The 23,058-nt window shown below is 38.9% G+C and overlaps 1 protein-coding gene across 1 annotated transcript; it reads left to right on the top strand.

Annotated features, from left to right (window-relative positions):
• The first annotated feature begins 615 nt into the window (after positions 1-615).
• On the top strand, positions 616-1,672 carry LOC110881059. The gene is made up of 2 exons (XM_022129435.1): positions 616-661; positions 729-1,672. Exons 1-2 carry the CDS (start codon positions 616-618, stop codon positions 1,670-1,672), a joined length of 990 nt encoding a protein of 329 aa, XP_021985127.1.
• Positions 1,673-23,058: the final 21,386 nt, after the last annotated feature.

Below are 23,058 nucleotides of genomic sequence, written 5' to 3'. Positions count from 1 at the left end.
AAATATATATATAAATATGTGTGTGTTTGAGTGGGCCCCAACCTTTTCCAAGCCCGTGAAGGGCTTGGTGAAACCACCTTTAACGCCTCCGTGCCTGTGTTGGGGCATCGACAACCCAAGGTGGCATAACGATTAGTCTGAAAGGCATATATTTTTATTAAGTGGGTTAGTCTTTTATTGGCAAGCAAAAAGTTATTAAGGTTAGTTTAAATAACTAATGAAAAAAAATAGAAAAAAAAGAACTTGTATAAACATGTGATTTTTAAGAAGGTTAAAGTTGAAAACAATATTCGAACCGAAAATTTTAGTATTATTTTATTTAAATTATTGTAGCGTTTAATAATTAGGTTATTTTGATAATGACGTTTAATTGATTTTGGGCTGAAAAATATTTATATCTTTAACTATATCAATTAATTGAATGTTAATTGATTTGGGGCTGAAAAAGAAGGTTATAAAAACACTTGATGCAATAAGTAGAGATTTTATATGGGGTAGAAAAGCTGGCAAACATAAGATAAGGTGGATTGCATGGGGAAGGATGGTTAAAGCAAGACAATATGGCGGATTGGGACTAGGAAACTTGAGGATCGCAAATCTTGCATTCATGATAAAATGGTGGTGGAAGTATTAGACAAAACCGGAGGAACTATGGACGAGAGTGATTAAAGCGATTCACGAAAACAAAAGAAGTTATAAATTTCTACCAACTAATAATAATTGTGCAGGGGTTTGGAAAGATATAGCGGCTGCAGGAAAGGAGTTGGAAGACATGGGAGTTTCAGTGACCAACGAATTAATAGTGGAGATGGGGAACAGAAGGACAGTAAAGTTTTGGCTGGACCGATGGTGTGGAGACAGGAATCTCAGAGAAATGTACCCGACAATCTTCAAGATCGCTACAAATAAACATGCTTATGTCGCGGAAAATGCTACAGTATCACAAGATGAAACTCAATGGTTTATAAGATGTAACCGGCCACCGAACATGGAAGAGGAATGGTCTCAATGGTCTAAGTTGCTGCAACAGATTAAAGATATACAAGTTAAGAAGGACGAAGATAGGTGGGCATGGAAATCGGATAGCTATGGAACGTTTTCGGTCACTACAATCAGAAACCATTTAAACAGAATTGATGCCAATTATGATGCTGATGAATGGAAGTTCTGGAATAGATGGGCACCACCAAAGGTAAATTATTTCATTTGGAGAACAGTGTTAGAGAAGATATCGGTGAAGCGAGAATTGGCTAGGAGAGGCATTCCTTTGAGCAGCTCACTGTGTTCAAGATGTGGACTTCAAGAGGAGACTGTAAACCACTTCATATGTGAATGCACGAGATCACAAAGAATCTGGGAGAATATATTTATTTGGTTGAAAATCCCTACTGTACATGGAAGTCGGTCTTGCAAAGATGTTCTGGAATTTGGAAATAACTTAAAAGGATCAAGCGAGTGGAAGAAAATCATTAATGTAATATTTCAAGCGACTATTTGGAACATTTGGAAATCACGCAACGATAAAGAATTTGAAGGCTATCTACGGAACGACAAGGAGATAACAGAGATAATAAAGGAAGACAGTTTTATTTGGTTAAAAACAAGGTCGAAAATGCAAAACATTGTGTGGGAGAGATGGGTGGATTTTAATATAAGAGACGTAGTAAGATAGATGTAATGTAAAGGGCGTGTTAGTTTCTTTTCTTGTATTGTACTGTTATTGGGTTTTTACAGCATATGCTGACCCTGTTATATCTATCATAGAATCTTACCGTTCAAAAAAAAAATGTTCACCCTTTTAGTTAGATTACTTCGTTTTCATTACCCCGATTTTTCTAAATTCTTTTATATAATATGCATCATAATTATGAATTACTACCTCCGTCCCACTAAATGTGTCTTATTTTGAATTTTCAAAGTCTTTTATTTATGAACTTTGACTTTAATTATATATTTTTTGTGTTATATAAAACTTGATGAAAATTAACCCGATAAAAGCACTTGTAAAATACACTCAAATCATATAACTTTCATCAAGTATTATCTAACACAAACAAAATTATTTAAGGTCAAAGTTTACAAATAAAGAATTTGAAAATTCAAAATAGGACACTTTTAATGTGACGGAGGGAGTATGAAATATAGTAGATATTAACTTTGATTGAAAACCTCATTAAAAATATATTTAACAGTTTTAACATTATTTATAAATATAATTTATTTCAGAAGGCATTGAAATTGTCAATTGCAATATTTTATTTAATCTTTATACCTTTTAAACCAATTAATTTTTGAAAAGGAAGTTAACAAAAGTTTTAAGATTTATATTGTTTTTTAATCTATTGTTATGTATATTGTATATTTAATGATTATAATCCAAATTAAGGTGAACAAATCTATACTATATAATAAAAGAAACCATTTTAAAGACACTTGTCATCATATTAGGTCATGTTTTACAGATAAGTATTATTTTAGTTTAATCTTTTCTAATTAATTATAGATAATCCTCCTACTAAATATTATTTAGTATAATTTCTTATGGATAATTATTATTTAATTTAATCTCCTTCTCATTTATAATATTATTTATTTAACTAATAGAGTAAACTACGATTTTGGCCCCTATGGTTATATCACTTTTACTCTTTTAGCCCAAAAAGAATTTTTAACATCTGAGCCACAGTCTTTTTTTTCTAATTTTTTTGGTCCCTAACGTCTTTTTTTAACCCTTTTGGCCCCTAACATTTAATGGATGAGGTTAGTATTAAATTTTATCCTACTTTAAATTTCGAATACCATTCTTCTATTTTTCTAATAAAATATTATCCAAAATTGTAAATTGTTAATTTAAAACATTTTAAATAAAACAAACTATTTATCACGAAAACCAAACTTTGTATTAATATATTAAATATTTTTATTTTCGCTATACAAAATTACATTTACTAACTTTTTTATTATTTGGTATATAAAATTACATTTATTTAACTCGTGTAATAAATGAGGTTTTTTAAAGATGTATTATTTTATTATTTTGTAAACAATATTACATTTATTCAACCCGTGTAATACACGTGGTTTTAAAGATATAATTTTTTTATTTGGTATATAAAATTACATTAATTCAACCCGTACAATATGGTTCTTATATATATAACTTTTTATTATTTAACATATAAAATTATATTTATTCAACCCGTACAATAAAGGAAGTTTTTAAAGATATAATGCTTTATTATTTAGTATATAAATTTATTTATGCAACCCGTGTAATACACAGGGTTATAACCTAGTTCTTAATAAAGCTCATTTGTACATCTTTTGTTAAGTTTAGTTATTTTTATGTTTCTTTATTTTTTTTACCGTGATGTAAATCATGTTTAAAATGTTGTTTTTTCTTAACAACAAGAATAACGTGACAACCACCGTTACACTGGACACTGTGGCCAAGGTCTACTACTCGACCGCCGTCAGCCCCTTGGCTCTCTCAGATGCGCGGAAACCCGACCTCCACCCACCCGAAGGCACGAGAGTGGAATAATCGGTAAAACCTCGCCTCTCATCTAAGACGAACCAGCAACACTCGTATTCGCCCTTCACCTGGATGTCGCAGAAAATAATAGGGAGAGTGAGAGTCAAATCTGGGTTACAAAGAATACCAAGTATTTCTTCAGCTACTCCACCAATACCTCATTGGTATGTTAAAATGTTGTTAACTTTGTATGTATATTTATGATCTAGATGAATTTTTTATATACGCTTAGTTGAACTTTTTGTAATGTCGGATTGTTTGGAGACAAAATTTAATTTATTTGTATAATGGGCAAACATGCACGGTAACTTTATGTCTTTACATTAAATGTAATACGTATAGATGTTTTTTTTAATTGCAAATTTAAATCACAAATTCAGAGGAAATTCAATAAATTTGAGAAAACTCTTTTGTGGAAATCGAATCCATGATCTAATGGTCATAAGCCTTATCTCATCACTAAGATTATGGGGTATGGTGGGGCTTGGGTTGGGCATTGATTGACAAGTGGAATTTGAAAACTCAAGGCTTCAACCCACTTTTAAGGGGTTCATCCCTCACCCCCTAGGTCCATCCCCTTCAAACCGAGCCTACGTGGCGCTGACGTGGCGGCTCATCCCCTTGGGAATGGGGCTCTCCATACCCACTAGTCTAACAAATTGTATGCTCAGAGTTTAGCTAAAGTGAGTACAAGGGATTTGATGTTGACATAATTCATAGTAACATTTAAATTATAATAGGGGTAAATGGGTAATTTCATAATAATAGGGGAATATGTAATTGACTTTAAAGGTTAGGTAAATATGTAATAAAGGCTCTTAATATGGAGATATATGTAAAAAACCTTTTTTTTTACAACAAAAATTACACTCCTAAATTACTTCACCCCAATATTTGAACTTGGGTCACTTCACAAGAGGAAAACCCTCTTGACCACTAGGCCACATGTCTAAATATGTTATTATTTTGCTAATAGCATTTTTGTACTTCTAATGTCACCTAATCAACCTTTTAATAGGCCATGATTAAGTTGATGTTTTAAAAGTAATGTCAAATCTAATATACAGTATAATGTTAGAACTCGTTAAGATATTGCAGAAAGACTAAAATAAAATAGAAAGATGAGAAGGTACCAATAACCTGAAAAGTGTCTAAGAGCATTCACATTCTATCCACCAAATCTTGAGAGATGAGTTTTTAAATTATAAAAAGTGGTTTAAGTGGTTGTGAGTGGAGGAGAGAGAAAATGTTACTGTTCATCTGTATATTTAGGGGGACACTGTTCACCCTGTATAATTTTTTAATATATTTTGAAAGTGGTTGTGAGTAGAGGAGAGAGAAAATGTAATATATATTGAAAAGGAGAGAGAAAAAGTATTTGTTTTTAGTGGAAATATATTGATATAGGAGTTGTTTTTTAGTGGAATGTATGTATATTTTTAGTGGATTGGATGTGAATGCTCTAAGGAGTGATCTAGTAAAAAAATGTAGTTTCATCTCAGAGAAAAAAAAAAATATGCAGATACAAGTCACATATTATTTCCTTTTATTTTTAAACGTCGGTAACTTTTATATACATCTTTTATTTTATTTTTTAAAATTATATCATAAAATCGAGCATATTAATTATCTTTAATACGAGTACCCTATTGTTATACTTTGAAAAAAAATCGATAATTCAGCTGCGTAAAACACAATGGATATAATGTAAAAGACAATGAGTATCAAACTAAAAACGCAATGGAAAGTAGACTAAAACACAGTTGATAGCAGATAAAAAAACACAACGGACAATAGACTAAAACACAATGGACAACAAACAAAAACACAATAGACGACAGACTAAAACATGGACGAAAGAATAAAAACACAATAGACAACAGACTAAAACAATGGATAACAGACCATAATGCATACATTACAACAACCATTGTATCAATATGATGCAAATTATATTTATACAAGATTTTGGCTAAACTAATTAGATTATTATAAATAATAATAATTTACAAATAAAACAACACAACTTTGAATGGATCAAACGATTGAATATGGTAAGATAATGAAACCATTATTTGATTAGGGTATAACCACTTAAGCACAATTTACAACCATACATGCATACAAAACAGATTGAATTTGGTAAGGTAATGAAACCATTATTTGATTAAGGTACAACAACTTAAGCACAACTTACAACAAATATTTGATTAAGGTACAACTATTTAAACTCAACTTACAACCAAACATGCATATAAATGTTTCAAATTAATAGTATATAAATTTATTAAAAGATATAGGCAAATTGGAAAATAATAATCTCATATTTCTGAAATTGACCGATAATAATCCCAAGTCAGTTATTAGCCAATAATAATCCGACCTCATTCAATTTTTTTGTAAAATAGTCTGCCGTTAAATAACTTAACGGAGTTAAGCGTTTTTCCGAATTACAAACCGATGTTTTAGGGTTTTTGATAAGAACGAGGATACGAGTCGATTGATGTAAAACTTATCTCGAAATACTGCCCCCAACCCACGAAAACGGTGCTTCAATTCGGGTGTTTAACGTCCAATTAATAAAATTCAAGCCATTTCGAACACAATTTCGAGGTAAGTTTTACATCAATCGACTCGTATCCTCGTTCTGATCAAAAGCCCTAAAATATCGGTTTGTAATTCGGAAAAACACTTAACCCCGTTAAGCTTATTTTAACGGCAGACTATTTTACAAAAAAAATGGACGAGGTCGAATTATTATTGGCTAATAACTGACTTGGAATTATTATCGGACAATTTAAGAAAGATGGGATTATTATTTTGCAATTTGCCAAAGATATATTGCGTTTTTTCAGAACATTTAATCAAATATAATTCAATTTTAATTCATTTTTGAGTAAATTGCCAAAATCGTCCATGAGGTTTGAGTGTGTGTTAGTTTCATCCAAAACAATTTTTTTTGTACCATACTATCCCTCGCTTTTGTGATATTTTGTCATTTTCATTCAAACGTCTAACTTTTTGCCAAAATCGTCTATGGGATTTGGGATTTTTTTTGTCATTTTCATCCAAATATTTGACAGAAAATATAAAGCAAATAGACATTTGAATGAAAATGGCAAAAAATCTCAAAAGTGAAGGGCAATATTGTACAAAAAAAGTTGTTTTAGATGAATCTGTCAAACACGCCCAAATCTCAGAGACGGTTTTGACAATATACTTTTTCGCTATACGATATTAGATTTGTTAGAGCATCCGTAATAGCCAGTTTTAGAGGAGATTGTGGGATCATGGGGCCACCCCTTTTTTTATATATATCAACTTTTTATTCTTATGGTTTATCCACGGGTGGGCGGGAAGGACCACCGGCCAGGGCTCAAGATTTCGAAGAGCACATTTTTAAGAAAAAATCTTATATATGTTATAATTCTTTTTTAAGAGTATACCACTATAATTAGTTGAATGACTTAGTGGTTAGATTGCGTGCTTCCAAACTTCAAAGCCTGGGTTCGAGTCATGCTTGCTGTTATATTTTTTGAAGAGTTCCATTTTATTTTTTGAAGGGTTTTTTTTTTTTTTTTAAATCTAAAATAGAAGATATTGGGTTTGATCTGGGAATTGATTTTGGTGTGGATTGTGCTAACAAAAGTAAACCACATTTAGAGAAATAGGAAATGTGTTTGCTACTTTCATTTTTTCTTATTGTATAGTGTTTTTTATTATGTGATAAACCTTATTTGGCCCGAATCGTTGAACCAACCCCGAAACCCATGGCCGTAGTATCTCTGTTTGGTCTGAGCGAATACTATGATTTCGTGAACAGTTATATAAAAAACTAATTTACATTTATATATTCGTTAAAGTCGAAGGACATATTTTTTCGAGCTTGAACAAGCCATACGAAGGGTTTATCCTCTTAGGCATTTGTAAGTCTAGTCCAGTAAGACTGACTTAAAGAATTCACCGGTTGATTTAAATAGAATTTAAACATGATCCATATACATACAAGATGGTAGGTCTCATAAATGAGAACATTTATGGTTGACCTATACTGTACTTAACATGGACCCCAACTTTTTAATATGTCAATTCTTTTCTTTCATTTTTCCAATGATGAACATGTTCCTTCAAGAATACACCACTTCTAGAAAGAGTTCCAATACAATGTTTTTAAATTGCCACATTTTTTAAGAGTTACACATGCAAGTCATTCTCATCGATGTCTTTTGGTTCAAGTCAATTTGTTTGGGACACCAGTTTTTCGATTAAAGCATATAGAAATATAAATAAGAAGTTCTAGTCTATTTGGTATGGGAAATGGAATGAACGAGAGAATGCAATGTATTATTACCATTCCATGTCTCGTTTAGTAAACATGTGTGAATGAAATGAATTATTATCGTGTATTGTTTGGTAGGCAAGAAAAACAAAGGAATAAAATCAACGGTGAGTAGTGGTGGGCGGTGGTGGTGATTGTGGGTGGTGATCGGCGGCGGTGGCGGTGACGGTGACGACGATAGGTGGCGGTTACGAGGGTGGTGGTGGCAGCCGTCGGTGGTGGTTTGTGGTAGAGGAGGTGGCGGCAGTGGTTGGTGGTGGCGGTGGTGACGGTGGTAGTGGTTGGTGGCGGCGAGCGACGGCGGCGGTTGATGGAGGCGGTGGTGGTTGTTGGCGGCGGTGGCTGTCTGGGTAGCGGGTGGCGGCAGCGATAGGCGTCAGTTGTGGGTGGTGGTGGTAGTGGGTGGGGGCGAAGGTGGTGGGTTGTGGTGTTGGTAATGAATGGTGCAAGAGGTGATGGAATGAAGAAAAACATGGGGTGGATGAAATGATTTTGAGGGAATAAAATGCCTATGAGTGATTTCATTCCATTGACCAACCAAACACTTTTTTTTTCATTCCCTCGTAATTATTCATTCCATTACGCCTCTCATTCATGTATACAAAACACTATCTAATAGTGTTTCAAGCAGATTTGATTTGATTCCACTGTTAAGTTTTATATTCTAACTATATATTTTCCTCATCTTGTCCAACCGTAAATGATTAAATTTATCAATTTTTATCAACATATGTCAACTACGATGTATAACAACGTGTATATAGTTGGTGACTAAAATCGCTACGGGTGGATTTTGATTATGATTATTAATAATAGGCTCATACTTAAAGGGTAAGGCCAGGGTGTGGGGCAACGTCTCCAACCACCTTAGTTGGATGGCGCCCCCACACCAACCCTTCGCCAAAAGGGGCTCTATCAATGGCTACCACCAACCACTTAATGTGTGTTAAAGCCTGAAACAAACAAGGGGTCCCACTTTTTCAACAATCATACTTTTGTTTTTTTTAGTTTTTAACTTTTTTTAATTAAAGGGGTTTTATTCCACAACAGCTTAGCTAAAGGTGGAGACTTTAAAGCCCTTTATGTCTACGTGGCACTGGTGTAATACGTTGCGCTTTAAAGCCTCAGGAAGCTTTATTCTACACCCAAGTATGAGATTGTTTATCGGGGTGTTTAAAATAGATTGTTCAAATTGTGATTCTGAAGGGGTATGGTCCTAGATCCTGCGTCAGCACGACCGCGAGTAACTATTACCCTTATCAAAAACCCCCACCAGCAAGAACTTATCTGTGTCCGTGCGAGCACGCGCGAACACAGCTGTCGAATCCAATATGTCAAGTGATTGGAAAATAAAGATAGGCATAAGCGATGCGGCCTGACACCGCATCCTATGAATATCTCCTTACCTTGTGTATGAAAATGGGTGTACGCATAGCGATGCGGCCTAGCACCGCATCCTATGAACACTTTCGTCATGACAAGGAATCTGGACAACAACAACAGTCACCATAAGTGGCGATGCGACCTAGCACCGCATCTCGCAGTCTTCGCCAAAGTGGGAACACGGAAATAACGGCGATAACCACATGCAGCGATGCGGCGCTGCATCCTGCCCACAAGGCAAGTGGGACTGACACTACAGTGCAAGTGGCACTAATGACAGTCGCCTGTCAGCCCATGCGTAAGCAACAGACTGACACCGCAGTAGGACGTGGCTTCACCTCCACAGCCGACAAGCCTGACACACCTGCATAAGGGTGGCGCGTCGTCAGTCTGTCAACTCAACCACCCTCCTTCACTCCTCGGCTATAAATACCCATCCCAAACCAGGTTTGAGGTATCGCTTTCCAACTCTCTCACTACTATTACAATCACACACTTTGCTACTCAAGCAAATTACCGATTCTCACGCCGGAGAGTGGTAACAAGGAGCACCCCCACCCCTTTCTCCTTGTTATGAGTCACGGTGTGTTTTCCTTGTGCAGGAGACAACCCAGCTGATGGTCTAGCCACCGATCCTCGGAAAGAAGGGATTAACCCTACTTGACGAGACCAGTGAATTAACCACCCTGTGGTTAACCACTGTTTCATCATTGGCGCCCACCGCTACTCTTAGCACTTTTTTCGCATCTCTTTCTTTCTTGAGATCATGTCTGATCGTCTCAACAACACTTCCGGGGATAACCTAAACCTCGTGAACCCAGGGCCTGCGGGGATCATTCCCCCAGCTCCAAATATTGGCCATATCGGCACATCCACCCAAGGGGGCCCTCCCCCCACATTCGCAACAGACTTTTCACAGTATGCTTCTGTGATACCCTCAGGCATGGACCACCCCCGCACCACATACACCTGCAGGTCGTATCTTGCAATACGATGGCAAGGCTCCCACACATCCAGCCTCTCGCAGTAGGCACGAAGACCGCGTTTCCTCTTACTGTGACGTCCGCACAATCAATGAGAACGATTCCTCATACGGGTCCCGCCGTAGGGGCCCGATACAAAGCCGCCTAGGCCCCTACGGCGAAAACAGGCGGCAGTCTACAGCCCACCGCGGCTCCGGCATTTAAAGTCGTCTGGGACCACAATCCCACAATGAATGATATGGCCGCACCAACCCGGACGACCATACATATTGCGGGGAGTCCCACACAACCAACAGCAGACCAGGAGGACGCAATTATGTTCCTCCCACTGAACCCCGCACTACATTCCTCAGCGCTGCAAAGCGCCACCAAAGCCAACCCTACAGACCAAAATCTGCGGCCAAAAACTTCAAGTTCGTCCGGGAGATTGCCACGCCGATGTCACCACGACTAAATTCCCACTAACGATCGGGAAATACAATGGTTCGTCCGACCCGGACGACCACATGAATATTTTTACCGGCGCCGGGTGCAACGGCAAGTGGGACGAGGCCACTTGGTGTCATTTTTCCCCCAGACCCTCACTTGTTTGGCGAGGGCTTGGTTCGATTATTTGCCAGTGGGATCACTGGCTTCATTTGAGGACTTGTAAGCAAAGTTCCTCGCACATTTCAGCCAGCAGCGACGTCAGGAACGTGATTCTATGGACGTCATAAACATCTGGCGCGGAGACAATGAATCTCTCGAGTCGTTTGTCATCCGTTACAACAAAGAGTGCCTGGAGATAGGAGGTGTTGCAGACCAAATGGCACGCAACCATTTCATTCGAATCGCCAAGGACGAAGAAATGGTTATGACCATCTCAGACAAGGAAGGCTTGCCAAATAAATGGAACGACGTCATGGCCGCGGTCAAGACGTACGCCCTATGCAGTTAATGCGGAAAAATATCGGTTATCGGTCAAGTACCGATATTTGAGATATCGTTTATCACAGTGAGATATCGGTAATTTATAATATCATGCATATATATATATATATATATATATATATATATATATCCAGACCCTATATTTGATCACATCTAGAGCATATATTTATATACTAGAAGTCTAGATGTCACACCCCGATTTCCACGTGTATCACCGGTGGGCCCGGTGGGGGATTACCGCGACGTAGTTGGCAACAATATAGTCAAACCACACAATATATAAATGCACAACGGAAGCATAAAGATAAATATATTTCAACTATCGAATGTAATATCCAATTATCACAATCGTCGAAATATAATCCACAGGGGATCAAAATAAGATAGAAAATAATTGTTCAACAGATATTGGCATCCCAAGCTTGCGAGACTCTAACGATGCTAAGGAGTGGCCAGCCTATTATGCGTAGAACCTGCATTAATCTTTTTGGAGAAAATATGTCAGTTTACACTGGTAAATACATTCAACCGACACTTTTTGTAAAATGTTTAATAAAATTGATTTGAATGCACATGGCACAAACTCTTTATAACTTGGGATAATTTATAATTAAATCTTGTAAAAGAATCACATGTTCACTATGCGTTCGGTCGCCCGGGTGGTGCCGGGTTTAAGGTTAATAGACACGCCACAAAGCATAAAGCCGTGGCGGGAAAACCAACGGTTATACCTTTAATAATATAGACACATTACGGGTGTACGCCTACACCCGTGTGTCGGGGTCGTGGCCATTTCGTAAAATGATGCCAAGGATATCCGGGACATGGTCATTAAGCTCCCAAAGGCGTAAAGCCAACAAAACCAATTTTTAAACGGGTCACATTGAAATCACCCGACTACTAATGAGTTGGGGTCAATTGCCCGACCAAGCGGTATTTTAAATACCGTAACCCAAGCCCGTATAACGGAAATAAGTTAAAAGTATTTACCTGAGCAAGTAATATCCTTAATAAACAAATGCAAGTTTCTTTTACTGGTCTCCTATTCTGGAACGAAGGTTTAAACAACCTATTAGAATCCTAACGGGTCTTTCAATTTAGCCTTAGCTTAGACCGGCCAGTTTCAAAGGATAATTACGGTTTAATCGCGTGAAAGGCGAAAACCGGGAATGGAATGTGATTCAGACCCAACAAGTTTGAAGAATTGTTTTATATGGGTAATATAACCACACTCTGGATTTTGAGGTCAAAACAATAAGGTTTGACCCGTTTCGGCTAGTTTATGTAAACTAGTTACATAAACCGAACCGTGCGCGCAAAAGGCGTAACGGGTAACCATGAGAGTCCTACACAGGTTTCCTAAGTCAATATGCTTTAAAGAGGTTGTGGTATCAGTAGGATACCTTCCATAATGCCCGTAACGAGTTTAAATCCATTATATGCCCCGTAGGGGTATTTCGGTAATTTTAAAGATTATAAAAGAGGTTTCTGAGTTCTACAGGAAATCTGAGTTTTCCGAATAGTTTATAAAGTCCAAAATACTCTATTTATTATTTAAAATCAGTAGCAACTGGAATCGGGTCAAAATACCTTGTAGAACTCAAGTTATGCTCGAAAAGGGTATATTCGGTATTTACCGAACCGATGCCATAACCGCAGGTTATGAGCAGGTTAAAAATAATTAAAAATCTTTAAAAATCCCAAAATATTATTTTACATCAGTGTGTAAAAGTTTTGGTGTCGAAATTTGGGTTTAGATAGGCTTTATGTTAAATGTGCCGTTTAATTACTAAAGTTTCCGTAATTGCGCTATTTAGCATAACTCCTATTCTAGACCTCGGATTGACATGAAATTTTAGGGACATGTTTAGAAATCAGTAACTAAGGTTGTTGTCCTTTCACATGTCCAAAATTCTCATCTTAAAGTAAAAAGGGCGTTACGGTCAACTTTTAAGCTTTTAACGGAAATGTGCTAAAGACTCGGACAAACCACGAACCGGTCACAGAGGGTTATACCATCATGTAACCTGGTCCTAAGAGAGTCCTAAGGCATATCTAACTCATACCTTAATGGGTCAGAACTGAAGTCAAATCAAAAGTCAAAGTTTTGCGACTTTCGGTTCCGAACCGGGTCTAAACAGTAAATGGTCGGATCAAACAAGCTTAGACTAGTTAATATACTTATTATCATGTTATATGAGTGTTAAAATAGATTACGCGCCATCTACATTACTGATTATGCATAAAATCGCAAAATAGCATTCTGTTGACTTTTTCTAAGCAAGTTTGACTCGACATTCGGACAAGTTAGAGTGGGAATCAGAGGGTGCCCTTTTAGGGGTTTAAAGCCCACATGATTACCAACATATAACTACCTTCGATTCGACAAACCATTGGACCACTTGTGATTTATCGTAAAGTTAATTGTTAATTACGACGGATTGACTTTTAAGCTAAAACTATGTAAAAACTAAACCACAAAGGGTTAGGCATACTTACAGAAGCTTGGTATACGACCAGAGATGATAGAAGAGTGTTCTTGAGCTCCAGAAGTGATCAAGAAAGCAGGTTTGAGGCGTGGTTACAATGTGCACAACTTATGGCCTTTTATAGTGAAAATTGGTGCATTAGATCATGACAACAAGGTCTATAATTGATCATGGATGTTCAACAACTGTCCCTGAGTGTTAGGGGACGTGTAGGGGGCGCCCATGCTGCCATAATTGCATCCAAGGTCGGTTAAAACAGCAAACATTGAACCTGTGCATGTTTTCTGCATCTGGCGGTCTAACGCGGCCCACGTTAAGGATCAGGTTACCTTTACGCGGGTCGCCTGGATCCTATTGTCAGTAAACGAATCTGCACTGCCCGCGCGGCCCACGTAAGCTTCTTGCTTTGTTCGACGCGGCCCGCCTGAGGACTGTATTTCAAGATTTTCCAATCTTTTGCCATTATTACCCTGGCCTTTCGGTTTCGAAGGGGTAACTTTGCGTTTTGGGCCTCATTTATTTATGAATAAGGGCCTCGTGACTTTTACCCGCGCTGTTAAGTCCCCGGTTAGTTTAATTACTGTCCGAAAAGCCCTAACTTTCATTGTTGACGCTTCTAACCCCTCGCATACGAAATTGATCATAACTTTCTCGTTTTAAAACGGAACTTCGCGAAATTTATATCGTATATTCTAGTGAGCGTAATTTACTATTACAAAGCCTCGGGTATGTTAAAGGGTCACTCAGAGGTATAACTTAAACATGTTGACACAATTAACCCCTGTAGTTTGTAATCTCTCACTTTCTTCCGTATTTTGTTCCGTACGATCCATGATTTATTCGTTTGAAGGTACGAGCATCATTTAAGGTTACTGTACAGTATATTTATCTCTCGTTGACATTTATAACCCTCGAATTTACATACATTCAATGTTTGTCAACTTTAGTCCTTTATTCAGTATTTAACACCACGTGTAAACTCAAGACACGTGTCAATACATTATTGGACGCAAAATTTCGAGGTGTTACATCCTCACCCCCTTAAAAGAAATCTCGACCTCGAGATTTATTGGAATAGATGAGGGTACTTCTCCTTCATCGTGGACTCTACTTCCCACGTGTACTCGGGACCTCTACGAGCATCCCATTTCACCTTCACAATCGTTATATACTTCCTGCGAAGTTTCTTAACCTGTCGATCCTCGATCGACACAGGTTTCTCAACGAATTTTAAGCTCTCGTCGATGTGTACATCTGTATGCGGTATAACCAGTGATTCGTCAGCGAAACACTTCTTCAGGTTACTGATGTGGAACACATTGTGGATTCCACTGAGCTCTTCCGGTAAGTTTAATTTGTAGGCAACCGATCCGACACGTTCGATTACCTCGAAAGGTCCAATATATCTCGGGCTTAACTTGCCTTTCTTACCGAATCGCATCACCCCTTCCAGGGTGATACCTTAAGCAAAACCTTGTCGCCTACTTCGAAATTGAAAGGCTTACGCTTCAAATCCACGTAGCTCTTCTGCCTGTCCCGGGCAGCTTTCAATCGATCGCGAATTTGGACAATCTTGTCCGTCGTTTCAAAGATAATATCAGGTCCTGTCATTGGACATCTCCAACTTCTGCCCAAAAAACGGGCGTTCTACATTTTCTACCATATAGGGCTTCAAAATGTGCAGCCTTAATGCTTGTGTGGTAGCTATTGTTATAGGAGAATTCGACCAATGGTAGGTGGTTATCCCAACTGCCACCTAAGTCGATTGCACATGCACGAAGCATGTCTTCTAACGTTTGGATTGTACGCTCACTCGGTCCATCTGTCTGAGGGTGGTAAGCCGTACTGAAATTCAAACGTGAACCCAAAGATTGTTGGAAGCTTCTCCAAAAGTGTGATGTGTATCTGGTATCTCTATCAGAGATGATAGACACAGGCACTCCATGAAGGGCTACAATCTTGTGTACAAACAACTGGGCTAATATATCGGAGCTATGAGTCTCCTTTATGGGTAGGAAATGTGCTGACTTGGTCAGTCTATCAACTATTACCCATATTGTATCGTTTCCCTTCTTTGTCTTTGGCAACTTGGTGATGAAATCCATCGTCACCATTTCCCACTTCCACTCGGGAAGTTCAGGCTGTTGTAGCAAGCCTGACGGTTTTTGGTGTTCAGCTTTCACTTGCGCACAAGTCAAACACTTTGCTACGTAGGTGGCTATAGACTTCTTCAAGCCTATCCACCAAAAATTTGCCTTCAAGTCCTGGTACATTTTATCAGCACCAGGAGGAACGGAATATCGGGAACTGTTGGCTTCCTGGAGGATAACGTCACGAAGACCTCCATAAACAGGAACCCATATCCTTCCATTCAATCTCAGAATTCCGTCTTTGCCATAAGATAACTGTTCTTCGGTTACCCCTAGCTTTTCGTTTGGATAGTTAGCTTCCAACACAGCTTCTTTCTGTGCAGCTAACAATCGTTCATTCAGGCTGTTCTTTATTTCAATGCTCTTGGCATTGATCCTTATTGGTTTCACTCTTTCTTTTCTGCTCAAGGCATCTGCTACTACGTTGGCCTTGCCTGGATGGTATCTTATTTCACAGTCATAGTCGTTCAGAGTTTCTATCCAACGTCGCTGCCTCATATTCAGATCTTTCTGATTGAACAAATGCTGAAGGCTTTATTGATCAGAATAGATCACAAATTTAATGCCATACAAGTAATGCCTCCAAAGCTTTAGTGCAAATACAACGACACCCAACTCCAAGTCATGGGTGGTGTAGTTCTTTTCATGCACTTTCAATTGTCGGGAAGCATAAGCAATCACCTTGCCTCTCTGCATAAGCACACAACCCATACCGGTGTGCGATGCATCACAATATACGACAAATTATTCCATTCCTTCCGGCAATGTCAACACTGGAGCATTGCTCAGCTTTTGTTTGAGGATATCAAAAGCTTCTTGCTGCTTAGGGCCCCAATTGAACTTTATACTCTTCCTAGTTAAGGAAGTTAGAGGTGCAGCAATTCTTGAAAAGTTTTTGATGAAGCGTCTGTAGTATCCTGCTAGACCTAGGAAACTGCGAATCTCCGTAGGTGTCTTCGGCTCCTGCCAATTCATGACGGCTTCAACTTTAGCGGGATCCACCTGGATACCACGCTCGCTGACTACATGTCCAAGGAACTGGACTTCTCGTAGCCAAAATTCACATTTAGAGAATTTGGCATAAAGCTTTTCTTGATGAAGCAGTTTGAGAATACATCGAAGATGTTTCTCGTGGTCAGCTTGACTTTTTGAATAGATGAGGATGTCATCGATGAAGACAATGACAAATTTATCCAAATAGGGCTTACAAACGCGATTCATGAGATCCACGAATGCGACAGGTGCATTTGTGAGCCCGAAAGGCACCACTAGGAACTCGAAATGACCATATCGAGTCCTAAACGCAGTTTTGTGCACGTCTTCGTCCTTGACCTTCAATTGATGGTACCCTGACCTTAGGTCAATCTTGGAAAAGTAGCTCGCTCCTTGCAACTGATCGAACAGGTCGTCGATCCTGGGCAAAGGATACCTATTCTTGATTGTAACTTTATTCAGCTCACGGTAGTCGATGCATAGACGCATCGAACCATCTTTCTTCTTGACGAACAGGATTGGCGCTCCCCAGGGAGATGAACTTGGTCTAACAAAACCCTTGGCTAGCAGATCGTCTAGCTGCGTCCTCAATTCTTTCATTTCCGTGGGTGCCAATATATAAGGTGCTCTCGCAATAGGTGCGGCTCCTGGAATGATGTCGATACTGAATTTCACTTGTCTGTCTGGTGGCAGACCAGGCAGTTCTTCTGGAAAAACTTCAGGATAGTCAGAGATGACTGGAATGTCTTCAATTCTGGGTTTTTCCTCACCGATAGTCACCTGTGCCATATAGATGACACATCCTTTCTTCAAACATCTGGATGCCTTTAGCATAGACACTTGCGCAGGCAACCCATGTCGAGTATCTCCCTGGATGGTAAGTGGTTCTCCAGACGGAGTTTTAATCACCACTTGTTTCTGGTTGCACACGCTTTGGGCTTGGTTATGCGATAACCAATCCATACCCAATACTACGTCGAAACTAGCGAGTTTAAAGGGTAACAGGGATAAAGGAAATGAGTGATTCCCAATGGATATAACACATCCATCTAAAACAGTTGAAACTGTCCCCATAGTCCCATCAGCTAGTTCTACTTCATATTTTACATTCAAGGTTTTAACAGGCAGTTTTAATAACTCGCAAAACTTATCATCCACAAAGGATTTATCTGCTCCAGAATCAAATAATACTCTTGCGAATACATCGTTGATAAGAAACGTACCGGTTATAACGTTGTCGTTCTGGATAGCCTCTTTAACATCCGTCTGAAAGACCCTCGCATTGGTCTTTTTACCTTCTTCAGCCTTCTTTGCTATCTTCGGGCAGTTAGTCTTGATATGCCCCTTCTCATTGCAACTGTAACAAGTTGCATCCTTGAGTTTCTTGCACTCAAGAGTCCTATGCTCAGAGGACTTGCATATCCCACACGCCTTCGGTTGGGATTTCTTTTCGAACCTACACCTTCCGAAATGGTGCTTCTGGCAGACCTTGCACATGGGCTTATCGCCCGACTGTCGATCATTCCTCTAGTTCTCTGACCCCCTCTTGTGGTCACGATTTCCCCGGTGCTTCTTGTTGGATCTTCATGAATCATCATCCTCACGCTTCCTCTTTTCGCTATCAGCATTCCTCAACGATCGATGCCTCACTGCATCCAGCGTGAGAGACAGAGATATATCTGCCACGGATCTGAAGGTAGCAGGCCTAGAAGCCTTCACGCTAGCCTTTATTTCTGGGGCCAAACCCCCAATGAAGCGCGCGATCCTTTTGGGTTCCGGTGTTACAAGATACGGAACAGTGTCCATTTCGTCTAACCAGGTCATGCAATCTACAGCGCCCTTTTCCCCAGTGAAATCTCGGGGTTTGCAAGATACAAAATACTTATACGTGCAACCCCTGGCGCGAGGTGCATCATCGACCACTTTCTTCTTAGGGTGGACGCTATTCTCATTGGATGAGTGCCTATCGTCGTCCTTCTTAGGCTTAGACGGAGTCGAGGGTGGTTTGCTGTGAGATTTAGAGTGGGTTTTTGGCTTTGAGTGTGGTGTAGATAGGGTTCTGCTTCGGGACTCGGTGTATTCTTCGTACTGCCGATCCAAGGCTGCCTTAACAGCGCCGTCTACTAGAGCTTTCAATTCCGCGCCCGTTATATGAATCTGAGCGTTATCATTGTCATCCTCCTTCGAATGACTATTAACTCCACTTGGTTCAGCCATTTTAACTCGAATCTGCTACAGAAGATAATGACAAAGTTTTATTTAGGAGTTTATTATGGAATTGTCTTTTATGGCAATTCATTAACCATGGTAAACATAGACCATATCTGGTTAATTTGTTACTCACTGTTATTTAGGATTTGAATATAACTTATCCTAATTACAAATAATATTGTTAGTGGCACAAAAGCCTAGTCACAAGGACGTTTTTATAATATAAGCCGGGATTACAGAGAATCAAGGCATGAAGGTTTGAACCGTAGTCCTTTTACCTTTTCTGACAGGGAGTCATAGACTACAACTGTCTTTTGTCTTATATGACAATAAGTATGGCCCGTAGGCACTACATCACTAATGGATGTTTAATAATGATCATCTCTATTGACGATTTAACCCATGATTTACCAACCATTAATTTGGGCTTTGAAATCCTTAGGAGGATTCATATATAAGAATGACGCGTGTGATTTTAACGAATCACATCTGCCAAGGATGTTAACATGTTTACAGAGGTTAACAGAAATCTGAATCTTTTAATCAGGTCTTACCATCTTGGCCGGGTCTTATAATGACACCTGGCTAGGTTTCACCATGAAGATTCTTTGGTAGGCAGATTAATTTAAAAAGGAATGATTTTTGATTTATTTCATATAATAATATATATAATAACAAAATGAAATTTATAACATATATTCCATTAATCATAATAATGGTTACACACTGCCCTAAACAGGACTTTTAAATAAATAAATACCTACGCAGAGGTTTACAGAAAACAAGTCCACGCAGGGACCAAATACATAGATAGATGTCCGCACAGGGACTAAAAGATAAGTCCATGCAGGGACTGAAATGCAAGTGTCCACGCAGGGACTAAACAAGATAAATGTCCACGTAGGGACTAAAATACTCAAAACAAATGTCCTCGCATGGACTTGATCGTAATAGTAAATACTATAGTACCTAAAGAGACTAATGATCTCGTTTCTTCCTCCCTTTTAGTAGGTTTGCTAGGCCTTTAAGGAATCCACGATTACTTTTACGTTCTTGCTCAAAGTCTCGTTCCACTCGGTTTAGACGGTGGAGGATTTCTTCCTGCTCCAGTGGAGAAAAACGTGGCAGCTGCGACGGTTGTTGAATCGGAGGTCTAGGAGGTGCTGGATACCCATGAGCTGAGTAATCTACTCCCCAAAGGTTTCCATAAGGTCTGTCGGGATGGAGGGCATCGTAATTAGCCGCTACCACGTACGGGTCGGCATCATAATTATAGTTGTAGTGCGTGTAAGTCGGCTGCTCAAACGGGTTGTACGCGGTGGAACCGGCGTACGCTGGTATCGGATTATCATAGTCGAATGGTGGCGGAGGTGGTTCAACTGGTGCAGAATTCACCTCTGCAGGGTGACCAGAAGGTTCCCCTAACTGTGGTTCTTCAGGTACTGGCGGAAAGTGACTTGCACTCGAGTGGCGAGGGGTGCTAAAGTGGAATTCCCCTCATCGGGTGGACATCCGCGCGCCTGATCTCCTACGCCTTGGCGCATCAGGAGGTGCTTGCTGAACTGGTGGCGGTGGAGGCGGTTGCGTAACTGCCACGAAACGCGAATCCTCGGAAGGATCCTGTTGTTGCTGCTGCTCATGAGGTGAGAAGTGGTGAGAAGGTGTGAAGTACCAATCACACTGGTTAAACCTCGCCTGGTAACTGTCTGGACCTTGATAGGGTGTTCCTGTCACACTCCGACCGCGTATAACATGCAACCGCAGCGAAAAACGTCGGGGAGTGTTGTGGACAGAATTAATTGTTATACAACCATGGAAATTAAAGTCATATTTTATTTATCAAACACGGGTGTTACATTGTCCTAAAAGGAAGTACAGAATTCAAAACATAGTTATACTAGTTCTATCTTCATTTTTAGGCTCTAAGGCACAGGTCCGCCCTAGTATCGTGATCAACATCTTATGGAACAGCTCCTGAAAACACATGTGAAAGTAGGTACGTCAGCATAAAAATGCCTGTGAGATACATAGGTTTTATGAAAATGGGATTCATGACTTGAGTTTAAAGAAATGTTTTAATAACAGTCAGTCATGAACCTTGTAAATTGTCTTCCTTTGTAAACCATTTGAAAAACGATAACATAAGATGATGTGTATAGATAAGTGTAAGGTTAAACGAGTAACCAAGTAAAGTGAGTTGAATAAGATAAGTTGTTCGTGAAAATAATGTCTTGTGAAGAATATGTTATTTGTGTAAAATGTAATGTGTCTAAACTGAAATGACTTAGATAACGCCACGATATGTAATATTATACAAACATTTATATATAGGAAGTACCAGCGGCGTATCCACCATGTTTGTATCATATTACATACGCCACGTTACTCAAATCATTTACCCAAACCATCCACCATGTAAGATTGTTCTTGTATAACTCAATTGTCAAGCGTTATTGTGTAAATCATGTCAAATGTCTATGTTCAATGTAAATCATGTAATGTGTATCCCAAAATGTATCATGTACGGTAAGCGAAATGTATCAACTTAAACCATATGTAAAATGCACAAAACAAGTCGTTGAAGTAAAACGTGGTTTAAATCAACGTTATGTTCTGTGGAAAAATGCATGCTCTATTGATGTTAACATTTATGCGGTATTGTGAAATATGCATACATCAAAGCCTTGAGACTGTGGCGATAAACCCTTAAACAAATTAAAGGTTTATCTAAGTTATGTATATCGAATTCGGTCATTCCTTACAATCCTATCAAACCCAGGATTTCAGGAACGGGAGTTGTCAATTCCTATGGTACCACTACCTACTAACGAACGGCGTAGCTAATGTTAATGAATGTATTGTCCCATGTTAAACAAACCAAATGTCATAACAAAATGAAGGCATGTGATGTAAACAATTGTACTAAGTATGCTAAGTAAACATACGAAGCAGAAATGTTCATGTAAATCAATGTGCCCATATGCTGAGTAAACATATGCAGCAGAAATGTGCATGTAAATCAATGTGTCCATATGCTAAGTAAACATATGCAACAGAAATGTTCATGTAAATCAATGTGCCCATATGCTGAGTAAACATATGCAGCAGAAATGTTCATGTAAATCAATGTGTCCATATGCTGAGTAAACATATGCAACAGAAATGTTCATGTAAATCAATGTGTCCATATGCTGAGTAAACATATGCAACAGGAATGTAATGTAAATCAATGTACTAATAACATAGCAGGCATATGATGTGAAAACATGGAAAGCATGAAAGTAACAGATAGGCACATGTGTTTCACCCCAAAACAGTTTGGAAAAACAGTAAAAGATGGGGTTCTATGTACTCACCTGAGATTGCTTTGGAGTTCTTGTATAATAACCAGATAATGCTAAAGATCACGGGATATCAAACGGCACCTAATAGGTAGCTATGTTAATATACCGGACCAAATCGGAAGGATCGGATAGTATGCGGGTTCGTAAACCAAACAAGCATGGAGAGTCGTGTAACATGGTTTAACAAAGCCTACATACTAAAATGAAACCTAACCTAAGTGCTTGCGACCCACTACGACCCGTTTAGGTAGCTTATGCCACCTTAACGCGTCGTTCGCGTAGAACGCGTCTGGAATGCCTAACAACGTAACCACAAGGCATAACCTCGGGAGGTTATAGCTATGGTCACCTAATGTGTTTGGTCGGATCCTAATGATCGACCAAATGGGTCGGGTTCGAAAGTATAAGCGATGGTTTAGATCGCTTACCTTACGACCCTATATAAGCACTAAACTAAAAGTGACGAGCTAAGCATGTTAGAACATGCTTAACTAAGTTTAGAAAACAGGTTTGGCATCAAAACAAACAGCTTTGATGCTCACGAGTAGTTTAGTTACAAAACACGTAAGAATGCGCATTTTGGCCGAAACTACGACTCGTCACTGAGCCTAGATAACGTGGTAATCAGTAGGTATAGTCACTACGGACTATAACCATCGTGATCACGCTCACGTTATGAAGTTCCATGAACTTCGTGTTGA

The sequence above is a fragment of the Helianthus annuus genome, chromosome 10 (assembly GCF_002127325.2).
Source record: "Helianthus annuus cultivar XRQ/B chromosome 10, HanXRQr2.0-SUNRISE, whole genome shotgun sequence".
In the NCBI taxonomy this organism is placed as follows: Eukaryota; Viridiplantae; Streptophyta; class Magnoliopsida; order Asterales; family Asteraceae; genus Helianthus; species Helianthus annuus.
Note: the sequence above shows the minus strand (reverse complement) of the source record. Positions and strands in the feature narration are given on the sequence as shown.